Source organism: Miscanthus floridulus, chromosome 5 (genome assembly GCF_019320115.1).
Source record: "Miscanthus floridulus cultivar M001 chromosome 5, ASM1932011v1, whole genome shotgun sequence".
Classification (NCBI taxonomy): domain Eukaryota; kingdom Viridiplantae; phylum Streptophyta; class Magnoliopsida; order Poales; family Poaceae; genus Miscanthus; species Miscanthus floridulus.
Genome location: NC_089584.1, coordinates 39,746,318 through 39,763,929, shown reverse-complemented (window position 1 = coordinate 39,763,929; position 17,612 = coordinate 39,746,318). Strand labels below are relative to the sequence as shown.

Sequence of the window (17,612 nt, the reverse complement as noted above, 5' to 3'; positions counted from 1 at the left end):
AGAAATAACAACAAAATTGCATGCCTTAGTTTAACATTGGTCAAAATTAAAACATACAATTATTTTATACATTAAATCTACATCACCGTTGGGTAGAAATAGAAATAATGCATAATCATTAAAATTATAGTATTGCTATTAACAACGTTAGTCAGAAAATAACAATATCATAATCAACTCATATTTATCTCTTGGCTCTTAAAATCAAATTCTCCCGTTGGTTCGAATTTAATTAAAAGTCCATAATTACTTTAAATACGCAGCAGAAACATTAACATTCAATAATCATTTTCGTATTTTCCAGAAGCAACTTTACTATTTACTGAACAAAATTATCGTTGGATAAATTTTGTACAGAAAATTTTCACAAAATTCAATTCAAATTGATCAAATTGTTTTCTGGAAAATAAGAAAATAAAAAAACTGTGACTTTACTATTTATTTGGCCATTTCGGCCCGATCCAGCAATCAGTGTGCGCGGCCCAGCGAAATGCGGCCCATGGCCTGGTTAACGCGCGCGCCAGCACTCCCGGCCCAGCCGCATGCGCTAGCTCTCCCGGCCCAGCTGCCCGCGGCCCAGCTGCGCGCGCGCACGTCGCCTCCGCGCCCAGGCCACAACCTGGGCCTGGGCCGGGAATTCGGCCTCACGCCCCTATCCCGCCTGGGCTGCGGCGCTGGCCCGATCATCTCCGTCCGTCCATCCAGATCGAACGGTGGAGCGTGCAGCTCGGGGCATCAAAAACCCCGGCCGGCCGCGCCTCCCTCAACCCTAGCTCCATTTTCATTCGCACATTCTCTCTCTTCGCCTCACTGCTCTCCCCTTCTCTCCTCAGTCAAACACCGAGCGAGCGACAATGGCGAAGCAGCGAGGTCCCGGCGCCGTCGCCGGCCCCCTCGCCGGCATGCGCGCTCCCCAGCGGGTGAGCGCGCCGCCGTCGAGCGGCCTAGCCGTGGCGCCCCTGTGGCCGGATCCCGGCGAGCGAAGCCCCGCCCGGCCTTTCTTTTCCCCGCGCGCCGGCGTGACTGCGGTGCCGCGCGACGGCGAGGTAGGCCACCCCGTTCCCTTTCTTCCCCTTTCTTTGATTCATTTGTTCGGATTTTGGCCCGATTTGCCGATTAGGGTTAGGGTTAGGGTTGGGATGGCCACTGTTTACTTTTTCCCCCGATTTGAAATCGGTTCTTTCTTTTTCTCAGTCAGTCACCGAGCGGGTCGCCGGATCCCGGCGTGGTTCTTTTTGTTTATCAGTCAGTCCCCTTCCTGGGTTAGGGTTAGGGTTTGGATGTCGAGACCATGTCTCAATCTGTTCGCACTTTTTCCGTACCCGATTGAGGATTAGGGTTCGATTTCTTTCTTTCCCGATCCAGATCTACCGCTAGAAAAAGGCTCCGGTACCATTGTTAATTTCTGTGGATCGACTAGGGTAGATCTAGACGGTTTGCTGTTGAACATGATGAACTAGAACAAGCAGAGAGTGGGAGATAGGGTAGAGGTGCTGGTGTTGAACCTGAGCCTTCGGATGAAGTCACAGTTGAGCTGGCCATCGCTGGTTCGTTGATGGAGGCAGCACACGGGCAGCGACGGGTGGAGTAGAGGTTGCACGGACGTCGATGCAGTGCAGACGGACGGCGTAGCAGTGACGACGGCGAGAGTCAGCGGAGCTTCCCGTCGCTGGCTGCGCGCCCTCTTAGATCGGTCTAGGGTTTGTCGGTGGGGTTTGCGGCTCACGGCGAACCTCGTACTTTGAGCCGCCGGCCCCCACATCTTTATATAGCGTAGTGCGACGGAGGCCCACCAACCATATAGGGTTGGACGCCCCCGATCAGAACGCGTGACCAAGGCCCAATAAAACCGTTGAATTTATTGGTTGGGAGATCAATCTAACATGCCGCTCATCCGGGAGCTCCGCCCGCGCCTGGGTTCCACCGCCGCGACGGCCTCATCCCCGCCACAGCAGCTCTCTGTATGTGTCACTGTCAGTGTGTCTTGTCTTGGGCGCTCCGCGCGCCCGCCTCTTTCGTCTCCGTTGAATTTCTTAGTCGTTTCTTCGATCATTTCCCTACGACGATCTTTTGTGTAACGTCTCGCCACAGTCAACAAGTGGTGGCGGCGGGCAGGATGGGCATGAATTTGGAAGCGGCAAGATTCTGCCGTTTGAGTTCAGAGCACTCGAGGTGTGCCTCGAGCTTGCGTTCAAGTTCTGGGAACAGGAGGTACAGTCTGCAGCCTTGTTCATGTTATATAAGAGCATCTTCAGAAGGTTTTTAAATCTAGCTCTCTAAATCATTATTTAGAGAGTTATTTGCATAAAAATTGTTTTTTATATCTTTTCAATCTCCAATAGTTTTGCTATATATCATGCACACTCTATAGAGTCATTCTCGTCTTCTATATATTTTTCGCTAGTGAAAAATCAGAAATAGAAAATGGCTATTTTGAATGACTATTTAGAGAAGCTATTGGAGTGTAATTTTTTACCAAAATTTCTATTCCTAGCATTTAGGAAGAACGTGGAGAGTCTCTTTGAGATGCTCTAACTATTATGAAAAATATTGCGACAATATAAGGACATGTTTGTATCCATTAGCATTAAAAAATAGCTAGATAATAGCTAATAACTATAAATTTTTAGCTAGCTCTTTTTTAGCACGAGGCTATTTGGATCCGTGCACTAATAGGTGTTTGGATAGTGGTTTTAGGATGCATACGAACTATTAGCACCTATTAGAAATTCCAAAACTGATAACGGAATAGATAGTTACCAACCCTTCAGTTAATAATTAACAGCAGGTTTATTAGATCTGTTTAGATCTACTTGTACTAATTTTAGCTGCTAATTTTTAGTGCTAATGCATCAAACAGCGGTAAGTGTACTTTTGAACCTTAAACTTTGCCTCCGGTCGGAAACCAGGAAAACAAAATGGGTATTTTCCAATTATTTAATCAAGAAACCATACGGTAGCAACTTCCCTTTCCTTTTATTTTTCCCTTGTCGTTGTCTAATTTTTTTATTGTTGTTCACCAACATGTAATTTTATCATTGCTTAGCTATATCAAAAACCTATAAATTATCTTTTGTCAATTGCTCTTTTAACTATATTAATTGATTATGTAAGACTGTTGCTTAAAAATGTCTAGAAATTTAGGCACTTAAAATATAGCAATTCCCCTTTCTTTTATAGGAAAGCTAAATCTCAAACAGAAGAATTTTGATGTCTCAGAATTTAGTACTTGTATATGCTTTTTATGATGGTAGGTAAATCAGGTAAAGAAAATTCAAGTGTTCCAACCATCGCAACACATGATTTATTTTTTCTTATACCTTAGTCACATATAGTTTACAATTTCAATTGAAATTAGAGTTATTTACATGAGTTTGCATTTTTGTGCATTTTCAGTAAAAAATCTATTATAATATAAAGTGGGTTTAGAGCCTACCATGGCTCCTATTTTTTTTGTTTACACAAACTTATATAGATCTAATATGAGCCATAAATCATAGGTTGAATAGGTGAAAAAAAATCAATTGAAAGCTATAAAACACTCTGGTCCTCTATATGTATATATAACACACTATGAAAAAGAACAAAAAAAAATCTATTATATCTTCCTGAACTATTGTCGTAATCTTTTTTTCCTCCTTAAATTTCAAATTTAGACGTCTTACTGCTTAAATCTTGAAATTCTTCGTATTACCTCCCTGCACGGGGTTTGGGGTGATTTTGTCATGTTTAGTTAAAAAATTGATAAATACATGATAAATTTTAAAAAAATTTAAAAATAAATCTTCAGATAGATTTGGATACGCCAAGTCCAACTAAAATATTTAGAGCTCATGAAAATAAATCAAGATGCTTAAAAATAGATTTAGCTCTAGAAAAATAGAAAAAATATATAAAAATATAGAGTAACGTCTAGGCCAACACCTGCATATTCACAAGTCAAGAGACATGTTGCACAACACACTCAATGCAACACAACTCAACACAACACCTCCAGTTAGCCATTAGCATAATTAAAGCACATATGGAATATGACTCAACCCGAAAATAAGCCTCAAACCTCTCACACGTGTTAATCATTTATCACACATACATGGACACATCTCCACTATGTGTTCACACAATCTCTAATATTAAAGAGCGACGGATATATTCCATCTCTACCATGTATGTACAAGTTAGAGTAGCGTGTCCAAACAAGATACAACATCCAATTTCAAAGCGAATTGAAATACAAAGTGTTTTCATTGTTCTGCGCTCTCTCCCACGCTCATATGAGTTAAGTCTTAAGGTATGGTGTGGAGTACGATCTAAAACAAATTAGAATGCATGATACGGTCATCATTAATAGATCTCTGAACCTCCCGTACCCAGGCATGTATTCTAGCAAGATATGGAGTTCGATTTCTAGTTGAATCAAAACATATAACGTGATAGATAAATAAATCTCAAAGCCAATATATATATATATATATATATATATATATATATATATATATATATATATATATATATATATATATATATATATATATATATATATATATATATATATATATATAGTTAATGGAGAGCCCCAGCCAGCCCCATCTAGCCCAACTATCTAGGTCCGCCCAGCTGACATGCGCACAGATGGAGGACCCCTGCAAACCCAGTCCATCGGATGCATAAAATTCTAGATCAAGCTACACAGAAAGGTTTTTGTCGCGACGATGCATAAAAAATAGTATTTAGATGAATTAAAATTAATTCATTACCGCATAGAAACATCTCCACGAGCTGGACGTTCCACCTAACACAACCTGACAAGGCTGACGCACGCATGTATGCATGCAACCCAATCCAATCTTTTTTGTTTTTCCATTATAATTTCCCAACGAAGCATCCGATTCAAAAACGGTTTTCACCATTGAACTCCTGATATTTTTGTGCATGATTTAAGATCCATTATGAATAGATTTTTGTAAAAAAATTAAAATTCATAATTTTGGGCATTAGGATATAGAGATTTATACTTCCAGCTACGCATAGAATCTTGTGAGCGAGAGCATAGAAATATAGAGACAACCTGGTGTTTTCCAAAATTTAAAATTTGAATCATGGCACATGACGGCCGATTGGATGCATATAATCACTGTCAAGGTGCGTAAAAAGTTTTTGACACCGACGTTGCATAGAAATATGTGGTTGGATGAATAAAAATTAATTTTGTTACCGCGTAAAAAACCTCTCCGCGAGATTGATATTCCACCTGACACAACTATGATCGCCTCCACCAAGATCATGCTTCCCACTAATGTGGGTGTATAATTAACATGGAAACAATGTATAGAACTTGGAGGCTGTAAGCGTAAAACTTGGAGATGATCTCGTCTTCTCCTAAATTTGAAATTTGAATCGTGGCATGGGATGGCCGATTGGATACATAAAATCAATGGTCAAGATGAACAGAAAAGTTTTTGGTGCCCATATAAATTAGTGGTTGGATGAATAAAAATTAATTTATTACAGCGTAAAAACCTCTTCGCGAGATGGACATTATACCTAACACAATTGTGATTGCCTCCATCAACATCATGCATCCCACTATGGGGTGTGTAATTAACACGGGGGACAATGCATACAACCCTCACAAAACCCTCTTCTCTGGGTATTAATTTTTTGAAAACAGTGATTGCACACACCTACACCATGCTTTCCACTAGGGGATGTATAACTAACACATGAACAATGCATAGAACCCTCATAAAATCTTCCCTCTGGGTATTATTGTTTCAAAAACCCTGACTGAACCAACCCACACAATGCTTCTTTCTAGGCTATTTAATTAATAGAGGAACAATGCATAGAAACCTCTAGAACCCTACCCATGGGAAGTGCAATTATAACAAACATCGTAACGGCCCCAACCCACAGAGGTCGGGCGAGGCGGAGCCAACCCCCAGAGGTCGGGTGAGGCAGAGTCCACCCTTAGGGGTCGGGCGAGGCGAAGCCACCCTCAGGGGTCAGGTGAGGTGGAGCCCGCGGCCTCGGTGTCGGCGAGGCGGAGCCAACCCTCAGGGGTCGGACGAGGCGGAGCCCGCGGCCTCGGAGGTTGGGCGAGGTGGAGTCTGTCTTCAGAGGTCGGGTGAGGCGGACCCTGCGGCCTTGGTGTTGGGCGAGGCAGAGCCAACAATCAGGGGCCGAGTGAGGCGGAGTTTGCATCAGTTGGAGCTGTAGTCGCGCTCTTGACTGCCCGGACGAATCAATGTTGATGGTTATTAGCTCCTCTTCGGGGACCCTGGTATTGGCCCCCAACACCCCCCTCCCGCGTCACACGGGGACCACCCCATCTTGCCGCGATGGAGGGGACAGGACCCTACCAACGACGCCAGCGTGGGGACCACGCGAGGGCAGGTGGCCTCCCTTACGCGCACGCAAATAAGAGGTCTGGTTGGGAGCTGGTTTGGTGGAACCAGCCCAACTGAGGCTGGGTTAGGGCTTTCCAGTAATTATTGGAAGCCCTGTGCTCCCAATAGAATATATATATATATATATATATATATATATATATATATATATATATATATATATATATATATATATATATATATATAGGGAGAGGCTATTCAGTAGCCGGCTACAAAATAAATTATTCTGTAGCCACCTCCATTTACTATAATTTTATATACTAATTTACCATAATGTCGATACATATTTACGATAGTTGGGTTAGTATAACACATGGGGATATTTACCATAACGTTATATTAAACCACTTAGTAAGGAGTTACTATAATCTCGTAAATTAACATAGTAATTATCATAACTCAAAGTGGCTACAGAATAAGTTATTCTGTAGCCAGCTACAGGATAGTACTTCTATATATATATATATAAATATAAATATATAATGCAACAAGCTAAATGTCCCATTGCAGTGTATGAGTATATTGGCTACTCTACCTCGTTCCAAATTGTAAGTCATATTGTCTTTTTTAGATATATAGTTTTTGCTACGCATCTAGGTACACATTATGTCCAGATATATTGTAAAAGCTATAAACCCAGAAAAATCAAAACAACTTACAATAATTTGGAATGGAGAGAGTAGTATATATTAAATAAAACAGCCTTGGCAACAAACAAAATATAATAAGAAACTATGTTTAATAATATTTCCAACCCAAACTTGATACATGAAGTATTATTCTTGGAATAGCTATAGATAAAGTTTAACAAGTAATAGTTAATCCAAGCCATATAGCAATAGGCATTCCATATGCTGTCATGTGAATCCAAGCAAATGGTCCTAGTTTTTTTCTCTCTCTTCACTCTTATAGGAGATAAAGATGGAGTACCTTAAACTTAACATTTCTGGTACAGTGGTACAAGTAGAGAATCGGAAATCCTGAATACTTGCTTGTTGGTTCATTTCATCAGAGTTCCACGTTGGAGAAAGAGGCATACCCAGCTTTAGATGAACTGTCATCCAAAGTCAGCACTCTTAATCTTGAGCGTGTAAGACAAATAAAGAGCCGGTTAGTTGCTATTTCTGGTCGGGTTCAAAAGGTAAGCTGCTGGCCGGACATCTCCTTTATCATGCTAGCCTGCAGAAAACACCATTATTTTGCTATTTAATTAATTTATATATGCTAGAGAATTTGGGTAATACTAAGGACGTTTCTGAGTTCTGACAGGTTAGGGATGAACTAGAACACTTGCTTGACGACGACATGGATATGGCAGCCATGCACCTATCGGAGAAGCTCGCTTACCAGGTAGCTGGCCAATCATCGAGATTTCATATTGGCAAAGAAGCAAGACAATCTGACGAAGACAGGTACCGCTCAATTCGCCCCGAGCTTGCATTTCGTTCCACGTACAAATTCTGATGAGTAGCGAGCTCAGAGTTCACAGTACAGGTGCAAGTAGTAGCAACGAGTGCGGAATGAGCCATTTTGACCTACTCCCATTATACCATTAATTATCCACGGGATATGGGGTAGTGTTATGGTACTCCTTTTACTCGTTAGGTGGTACTATCTCAAACGATAATGATACATGATGGTCGTCCGGACAGGAACGGACGCACCCAAAGCCATGCCGAACAGACTCGTCCCTGCCGCACGCAACCAAAGCCGCGCTGAACCGACCCGCCCCTGCCGCACACAGTCTCCCAGACGCTGTCTCCCGCACTCATCCTTATCCTCTCCTCGCTCACTCCTGCAGCCATTCCTCCTTGCTCACTCCCGCAACCAGGATGGATGCCGCGCCCAGTCACTGCCGCTCCGTCCCCAAGCCGGCGCTCCGTCCCTCCCCCCTCCCACGACTCCATTGGTTCCCTGCGCCCCCAGCGACATGGCTCCCGCTCCTCCAATAGGAGACGAGAGCGACGACAGCGGCTCCGACAAGGTAGGTGGGTCCTTCTCTGAATCTGAGCCCTCCGCCTCCTCCTCCACCTTTTCCTCTGGATCTGAGCGCTCCTCCTCCTCCTTCTCCCCGTTTGGATCCGAGGGACGCGGCGGTGGCTAAGGTTTCGGCGAGCTCTGTTGCAGTAACCTTATTTTGCTATTGTAACAAGTAATATTTCTTTGTTGTATCGGTCTCTTTTTTTGTTTCTGATGTTGCATCTCGCATTGCAATAGCCTTGTTCTGATGTTGCAACAAGTAATATTTCTTTGTTGCATTAGTCTTTTTTCCCGATGTTGCTTTCTCGCATTGCGCTTTGTTTCATTGTTGCAGTAACCTTGTTCTGATGTTGCAACAAGTAATATTTCTTTGTTGCATTAGTCTCTTTTTTCTGATCTTGCATCTCGCATTGCAGTAGCTTTGTTCTGTTGTTGCAGTCGTCTTGTTCTGATGTTGCAGTAGACTTGTTCTAATGTTGCAAACAAGTGATACTTAGGTGGTCCCGTGGGGCGCGGTGAGGGATGGGCGGCACGGCGGGATGGCGGGGGGATGGGTGGCGCGGCGAGAGGATGAGCCGTGCGCGAGCGGGTGGATGGGATGCGTGTAAGGGACTGTGACGCCTAAGAGGGGGAGGGGGTGAATTAGGCAACTTAAAACTCTAACTCTAAACTATGGCCTCTTGTTCTAACCTTAGCAAAACCTATGCAAAAGGATAAACTATTTAAATATGTAACTACGGTTTTACTAGTGTGTTGCTATCTCTATCGCAAAAAAAAGTTATGCAACCTAGGTTCCAAACCTATCTACTAGCCTATCACTAAGCTAGGAAAGTAAAGCACACACCAAGATTGCAATATAAATGTGGAAGCTATAGAGTAAGGTAGAGATATGCAAACTCCCGTCGATGGCTCCGGTATTTTTACCGAGGTATCAAGAAGCGCGCAAGCTTCCCCCTAGTCCTCGTTGGAGCCCCTCACAAGGGCCAAGCTCCCGGTCGGGTAAATCCGTGGATAGCCTCGGGCCTTCCCCACGCGCAAGCGGGTTTCCAACGTGCCTTCCAGCAAGCCTCTCCCGGATGCTCCCCACCATCTTCACTATCAAGCTTCCAATCGAAACGTCGTGGGCCGTGTTCCCTCCAGGACATGGTGGTGGCCATACCACAAACACGATTGGTGTGATCTCGCAAGACTACAAGCCCCTTCGATGTACAACAATGGTACACGCAAGCACCGAGTGATAAGAGGTGTGCAAACCTCACTAAACACTAGGCCTAAACCAAGAGCAAGCGCATAAGCGGTGGTCTAATCAATCTAAGCGCTTCGCAAAGCACCTACGCTAATCACCTAATGAATCACTAAGCACTATGCAAGTGGAGATTACTAAAATGGTGTATCAACACCCTTGGTATGTTTCCTCAGCTCTCCACATCTCAAATGGCCGGTTGGGTGGTCTATTTATAAGCCACAACGAGAAAGTAGCCGTTGGGGGCGAAACCCAGCTTTCTGCTACTGACCGGATGCTGCTGTCGTCTTGACCAGACATGTCCGGTCGTCCCGACCGTTGAAGCTAGCGCATTGATCAGACTCGGCGCGGAGTCCGGTCACTTGCCACCGGACGTGTCCGGTCGTGTTTGCGCCTCTCTGGAACCTTTCTGAAACCAATCGGACGCTGCTGCCTGGTGCGTTTGGTCATCCATCTGCCCCGTCCAGTCATGCTGAAGGTGTTGCCGAGATGATGAACAGTGCCATCATCGCATCCGGTCATATTTCTTCTTCAGCGTCTGGTCACATGCTGATGCTTGCTGCTGTCTTGGACTGCCCATCGGACGCGTCCAGTCCTTAGGAAGGGCGCGTCCGATCACCTCTGCCATGCTTGTTTCTTCGCGGTCTTGCGTTTGGCTTGGTTTCCATCTTCGTGCTTAGACTATGCTTGATATCTTGGGTCTTCTCTTGTGCTTCTAGGGTCTTACTTATGGTGTTGATTGTGGGATCATCATGTCGTCTTCGAACAAGTCACGTCTTGCACCCTATTAAACTATAAAATAATTACTTGTAAATTTATTAGTCCAATTTGGTTGTATTGGTCATCAAACACCAAAATCCAAAGTAAATAGGCCTAGAGTCCATTTTCCTTATAATATCCCCTTTTTGGTGATCGATGACAACACGACCAAAGCAAGCCAATAATAAAATTTTTGGAATTTAAAAACTATTTACTTACTAGGATGCAATGTAAAGGGCAAGGTTATATGATACTAAAAGATACCACATGTAAAGCTAAAAGATACCACATGTAAACATCTTTGGAACCTTATCTTGCCCTTATAAATGTCCCCATGTAGCATTATGGATTTAAGCCTCCTCTAACTCCATAATCCACTATCTTCCCTTTCTCGGACCATTACTACTTGTAAATTATTATGATCGGGCTTGCTTTTGGTCCTACAAATTCTCCTCCTTTGGAATCAAACACCGAAAAGGAAGACATTAGTAGCACAAGGGAGGGTCAAACTTTGTGATCCTTTGTATGTGGAGTGGAATATGTCATAAAATTTGACTCTCATATTACATAGACTAAGCTCCCCCTAAATATATGCATACATATGATGGAGAATAAAGTTTATGCATAATTGGTAAATTAATGCTCAAAGGAGTTTAGTCAATATAATGCATGGAGAAAACATATAAATACCAAAGAGAAATCAACATGATGATATTGGTTTAGAAATACCACATGCGAAAATCAATTTGATTTATACCACTTGCAATAGGTGGTGGATATTTGAAGTATGATGCTTAACTCCAGGGACTCCATTTTCCTTGCAATGAGACAACTACACCACATGATAAGCTTGAAAATGTGTTAGTCTCAAAGCATCCAACTTGTAGAGTAACCTCCCCCAAAATTTGTGCACACAAGTATAGAATACTTGTAGGAGACATGCACATTGATTTTAGAATTAAAAATACCACTTGAAAGATGACATCACATGAATGTGAGAACCATTTTCGATGGTGATATTCAGGAGAAATTATCTACAATTTGAACTTTTGCACATATTAGATGAACAATTATAAAACAAGGCATGTGCTGTGCTCCTAAATAATTTAAACCATGTAGGTTTGCTCCAAGGGTTAAGAATGAAACCGAGCAAGCCTACCATAAGATATACCTAGTGTATGCAAGATAAAAGATTAAACATGTAAATGCAAACCTAGGCATGAAAAGGAACTAGATGCTAATTGAAATTGCAAGAAATTAAATCTAATTACCTAACATGGGAAGGGGAATTTGGGTCCATAGTATTCACTAACCCACTTGGCAATTTCCTTGTCCATAATGATGCACCCCATGAAATGCACCCATACTTTATCAAGTCTCCAAATTCCCCGAAGTCTATCGGACTTCTCACTTCCCTTTTGGGATCCAAACCTTCTTGGTGCTCTTTATGTTGGAAATGATCTTCTTTGGCACCCAAATGTGTTTGGCCTCATTATTGGCTTGCTTGTTCACCTTGATGGCCACCACCTTGTCATTTTTCTTCTTCTTCAAGAGATAAGGTGTGGAAGTTTTTTTGTCCACCTTGTTGGTGTAGGTGTTGGAGAGCTTTCTTGTTTCCTTTTTGTTTTTCTCTTTTTTCTTAGCTCCTCCCCCATTCTTCACCTTGCACTAATAGAACTTGTGGCCTTCCTTGTGGCATATGTAGAAAACTACGGTTTATCCTTCATCAAGCTTCTTCACTCCCTTGATGGTGTTGTCTTGATGAAGTTGGGCTTGCTCCGTCTTGCCTTTCACTTGAGTCAAGTCCTTGGTGAGGCGAGCCACTTCTTGCTTGAGTTGCTCATTCTCCATTGCGACCACTTGTATGCATGTTTCTACAACAAGTTTCTCAACACAAACTTGGTTGCACAAGGGTGAGTTTAAACATAAATCATTACAAGAAGTAGAGGTATCCTTTTTAGACATGTCAAAGATTGAACCTTTCTTTTTAGGTGCCTCGGTGAGGGTTATACCGACGGCTTCAAGATTAGCAACTTTATTAGTTAGCTCATCACAATGTTTGCACATGGTTTTCATTTTAGCAAGCAAACTTTTATAAGCATCTTATGAGCTTGCTAACTTTTCTTTTAATTTTTCATTTTTCTTTATAAGTTGCTCATCATTGATTGTGCATGCATTTGTTGTTGCACTAGCTCAAGTTGCTCAATTTTAGTAGATAATTCAATATTGAGATTAGCAAATGTCTCATATTGTTTAAGCAAGGTTTTATATGCTTCTTGTGAACTATCTAACTTTTCTTGCAATATTTTTAGCTTCTTTTGTTGGCTAGTGTAAGCCTTAGCATATTTAAGATTTTCTTACACAAGTTCATTAAGAGAAGACATTTCATCATCACTATCACTCTCACTAGAGGATGAGCTTTCGTTACCTCATGTCATAAGGCACACACGAGAAGAACTTGATGATGAGTGCTTGTGACCTCGCCTCTTGTGATGGTCTTCTTCTTCACTTGAAGAATCATCCCATGACCTTATTGATGTGAGGGCTTTGTCCTTGCACGCCTTCTTCTTTGTTTTGGGTGTGGACTTATTTGGATAAACTTCCACAAAGTGCCCCAACTCACCGTATCCATAGTATCCTTTCTTTCTTTACTCATTTCTTTGATTGGTGAAGATGAGATCTTGAATTTGGATAGGCACACCCTTGACATTGAGCCTTTGGATCATCTTCTCCACCTTATTGATAAGTTTGATTGATTCTTCATCAAGGTCAGAGGTGGAGGAGGAAGATTGATCATCATCACTTTAATCTTCATCATCATCATCATCATCATCATCATCATCATCATCTTCACTTGAGGAGCTTGAGCTTGAGCTTGTCTCAATTTGCTTGCCCTTCATCTTCTTTTTCTCACTACATGCGAGAGCTTTGCCTTTGCTTGATGATGAGGCTTCCTCTTGACCCGTCTTCCGTGACATTTCAAATGCCACTATCTTGCCAATGACTATGACCGGGGTCATGGTGCTCAAGTCCTCCATGTTGTGAAGGATGGTGATGATGCTTGCATATTTCTTTTGTGGTAGCATGGAGATGATCTTCCTCACGATGTCCGCATCATCTAGCTTGGTTAATCCCATTGAATGGAGCTCATTGATAATTAGATTCAAATGAGAATACATATCACGAACAAGCTCATCATCATTCATTTTAATCATAATTTTGTTTAGCTAGACAATGTTTTTGATCACGGACATTAGTTATGCCGTCATGGAGCTCTTGGAGTTTTAACCAAATTTCATATGCCGTATTTAAAGTGAACACTTGGTTAAACACATCCATGCTAAAAGATTCAAACAAGCAATTTTTAGATCTAGCATTGAAATAAATTTTTTTTTCTTCACTCTTTGTAGGTTTATCGGGATTCTTAGTGGGTTTCATTCCGTCATGAGTGACTCTTCAAACACCCAAATCTACCGCCTCAAGGTGACAATGCATTCTATCTTTGTAGTAGGGGAAGTTAGTGCCGTCAAAGTGCGGAGGCCTAGAGGTATACATCCCAACCACTCTAAATAGCGTCGGCTCAACGGTGGTGAAGCGAAAGGTACAAATTGAGCCAACCGGCTTTGATACCAATTGTACGGGACCGTGACGCCTAAGAGGGGGTGAATTAGGCAACTTAAAACTCTAACTCTAAACTATGGCCTCTTATTCTTACCTTAGCAAAATCTATGCAAAAAGATAAACTATCTAAATGTGCAACTATGATTTTTCTAGTGTGTTGCTATCTCTACCACAAAAAGGAGTTATGCAACTTAGGTTCCAAACCTATCAACTAGTCTATCACTAAGCTAGGAAAGTAAAGTACACACTAAGATTGCAATGTAAATGCGAAAGCTAAACAATAAGGTAGAGATATGCAAACTCCCGTCGACGACTCCGATACTTTTATCGAGGTATCGAGAAGCGAGCAAGTTTCTCCCTAGTCCTCGTTGGAGCCCCTCGCATCCGATCATGTTTCTTCTTCAGCGTCCGGTCGCCTGCTGACGCTTGCCGCTGTCTCGGACTGCCCATCGGATGCGTCTGGTCCTTACGAAGGGCGCGTCCAGTCACCTCTGGCATGCTTGTTTCTTCGCGGTTTTGCGTCATGTTTGGTTCCCATCTTCGTGCTTGGACTATGCTTGCTATCTTGGGTCTTCTCTTGTGCTTCTAGAGTCTTGCTTATGGTGTTGATCGTGGAATCATCATGTCACCTTCGTCCAAGTCACGTCTTGCACCCTATTGAACTACAAAACAATTACTTGTAAATCCATTAACCCAATTTGGTTGTGTTGGTCATCAAACACAAAAATCCAAATAAAATGGGCCTATGGTTTATTTTTCTTGCATTGCGCTCTGTCCGTACTGTATCTGAATCGAACGAGTTTGGTTGGGATCGAAACGTTATGTGGACTAGGTGCGTCCGGACACGCCCTTGAAGCCGGGCGTCCGGGCGCTAGGTGCGTCGTATCTCAAATGACTTATAGCGACTGATTTGGAGTCGCTACAGATTGACCTATAAGTTTAAACGAACAGGGCCGAAATCCAAACTTTCCTTATTTGTTCTATTTTACAAAATAAAAAACTAAATAAATATATATTTCACACATTATCTCCTGAAAGGTAACAAGTGATAGTAATCGTTTGATTAAAATAAATGGACGACTTACAGTCATTTGGGAGTATCGCAGCAAACCTCTTATGCTTCTGCATCATATGCTTGCCTGAACGGGTAGGAGCAGGGACGATGAAATTGAAGACGACGAAGGCGGCAAGGACCACAGTACCTCCACAGGCTTCCCGCTCAGAATCAACGAGCTGGAGGGCTTACTGGAAGCCTATTTCGTGCGGATCGACGGCACTCTGAACAAGCTCTCTACTGTACGTACGCTCTACAAGTTAATCGATGCAGGCATTGCCATCATCCTATGCATCCTGAAACCCAACTCGATCGATGCATGTATGCATGGGATCGAAGCTGCGGGAGTACGTGGACGACACGGAGGACTACATCAATATCATGCTGGACGACAAGCAGAACCAGCTGCTGCAGATGGGGATCCTGCTGTCCACGGCCACGCTGGTCATCACCTGTGGCATCCTGATCACCGGCGTGCTTGCCATCAACATCCACATCCCGCTCTACAAGTTCCCCACCATCGTCTTCTGGCAGGCCACAGCCGGAATCATCGGTGGCATGGTCGTGCTCTTCGCCATGGCGCTGTTCTACTACAGGACCACCGGGATACTGCGGTGAGATCTCGAGCGGCCGCGCGGCGGCTCTAGCTTCATCAGCACACAGCAGCATGGAGCTTGCGCGCGGGAATACCTGGTCACTCTTTTTGCTTTTAATTAATTCTCCAGTAGGGGCTTGCACCTCCTGATTCACTCAAAAAAAATGTCATGTCCGATCCATGCATAATTGCATACACTGGTAGAGAACCGAGCTTTACTCCCGGTGGGGAACCCCCTCTAGTCCCAGTTCCCCACCCAGGAGCAAGCATCCGGGACTAAAGGGGGTCCTTTAGTCCCGGGTCAGGAACCGGGACTAAAGGAGGACCTTTAGTCCCGGTGGGTAACACCAACCGGGACTAAAGGTGCCTCCTGACATGCCACGATGGCCGGCACCTTTAGTCCCGGTTGGTAATACGAACCGGGACTAAAGGTTTTTTTCTTTTTTCTTTTCTTTTCATTTTTTTGTTTTCTTTTCAAAATAGGTTTTCGAAGTCGTATTGTATGCTGCTAATTATACATTTATACGCGCATATAGTATGTTTCGGTTCAAGCACAATGAACGTATTAAATCACACAATTCAAGCATATAAATATATATATATATATATATATATATATATATATATATATATAGAACTACTATCCTGTAGCTGGCTACAGAATAACTTATTCTGTAGCCACTTTGAGTTATGATAATTACTATATTAATTTACGAGATTATAGTAACTCTTTACTAAGTGGTTTAATATAACGTTATGGTAAATATCCCCATGTGTTATAGTAACCCAACTATCGTAAATATGTATTGACATTATGGTAAATTAGTATATAAAATTATAGTAAATGGAGGTGGCTACAGAATAACTTATTTTGTAGCCGGCTACTGAATAGCCTCTCCCTATATATATATATATATATATATATATATATATATATATATATGCATGCATGCATCATATATATATTTACATGCATGCATGCATATGTGTATTTTATATTATATTATTTCATGTGCATATATTACAAAAGATTGCATTATAGTTGTTGTGACATAACAAGTTTCTTTTCATCCTCTAGCTTGGCTTCAATGGCAGTGTTGGGTCGAAGTAGAACTCGCCCTTGGAATCGATGACCTGCTCATTAAAAAATCCGACTATAGACTCTTGAATTGCTTTGATTTGGTCTTGCCGTATGACCTTTTCCTCCAACCATCGAGTCTACAGGTTTGAATTAAAGGAAAATAAATTAATATATGTACATATATATATATAAAGACATAGTAACACAATCAATAATAATAATTAAATGAATATATAGTGTATTTTTAACGTACTTTGAGTCTCTCTGTAGGAGTTTTTTGGGAGAGCACCTTGATAAACTTGCAAACATAGTAACCACAGTAGTTGTTCCCCTGTTCCTGCCTCAGACACCACTTTACGAGAAAAAGATTTGTCATCCAATCTGGTGATCCGGTGAAAGCTATATGTTTAATTAATAAAGATGATGCGATTCAGGGGACTTACTTTCAATGGGATTACATTCAGTGGCGCTTTGCATTTTTCCATGTGTTGCTTCTCAATAAAGGTTTTCCAAACACTGCCCAATAAAAAATTTGCCACGTCATCAGATATAGTTAATCATCATGTTTGTGTGTATATATAGTTGCTAGAGATCCTGAAATTACCTCTGGATAATATCTATCATATCTTGGTAGTCTTGTTGTGGTTTTCTCATCGAGTCATAGATTATCAAGTGACTTTTCACCAGATCGATGTCCATCAATATCCAGTGATTGCTGCATGTGTTTATAGGATATAACGCATAACACTCATTAATTAACTAGAATCAACATATGAGCCATTAAGGCTATGATCGACATGATTAACACTCACTTGAAGTTATAGGGAAAGAGTATATCCTTCTTGTGACGTTGGTTCACTAAGAAGTTC

At 42.1% G+C, this 17,612-nt stretch overlaps 1 protein-coding gene across 1 annotated transcript; it reads left to right on the top strand.

The window, feature by feature from the left end:
• Window positions 1-1,883: 1,883 nt before the first annotated feature.
• On the top strand, window positions 1,884-15,685 carry LOC136454543 (putative magnesium transporter MRS2-D). The gene is made up of 6 exons (XM_066454932.1): window positions 1,884-1,961; window positions 2,092-2,211; window positions 7,423-7,551; window positions 7,680-7,822; window positions 15,165-15,309; window positions 15,407-15,685. The coding sequence occupies exons 1-6, from the start codon at window positions 1,884-1,886 to the stop codon at window positions 15,683-15,685; spliced, it is 894 nt and encodes a 297-aa protein (XP_066311029.1).
• The last annotated feature ends 1,927 nt before the right edge of the window (window positions 15,686-17,612 follow it).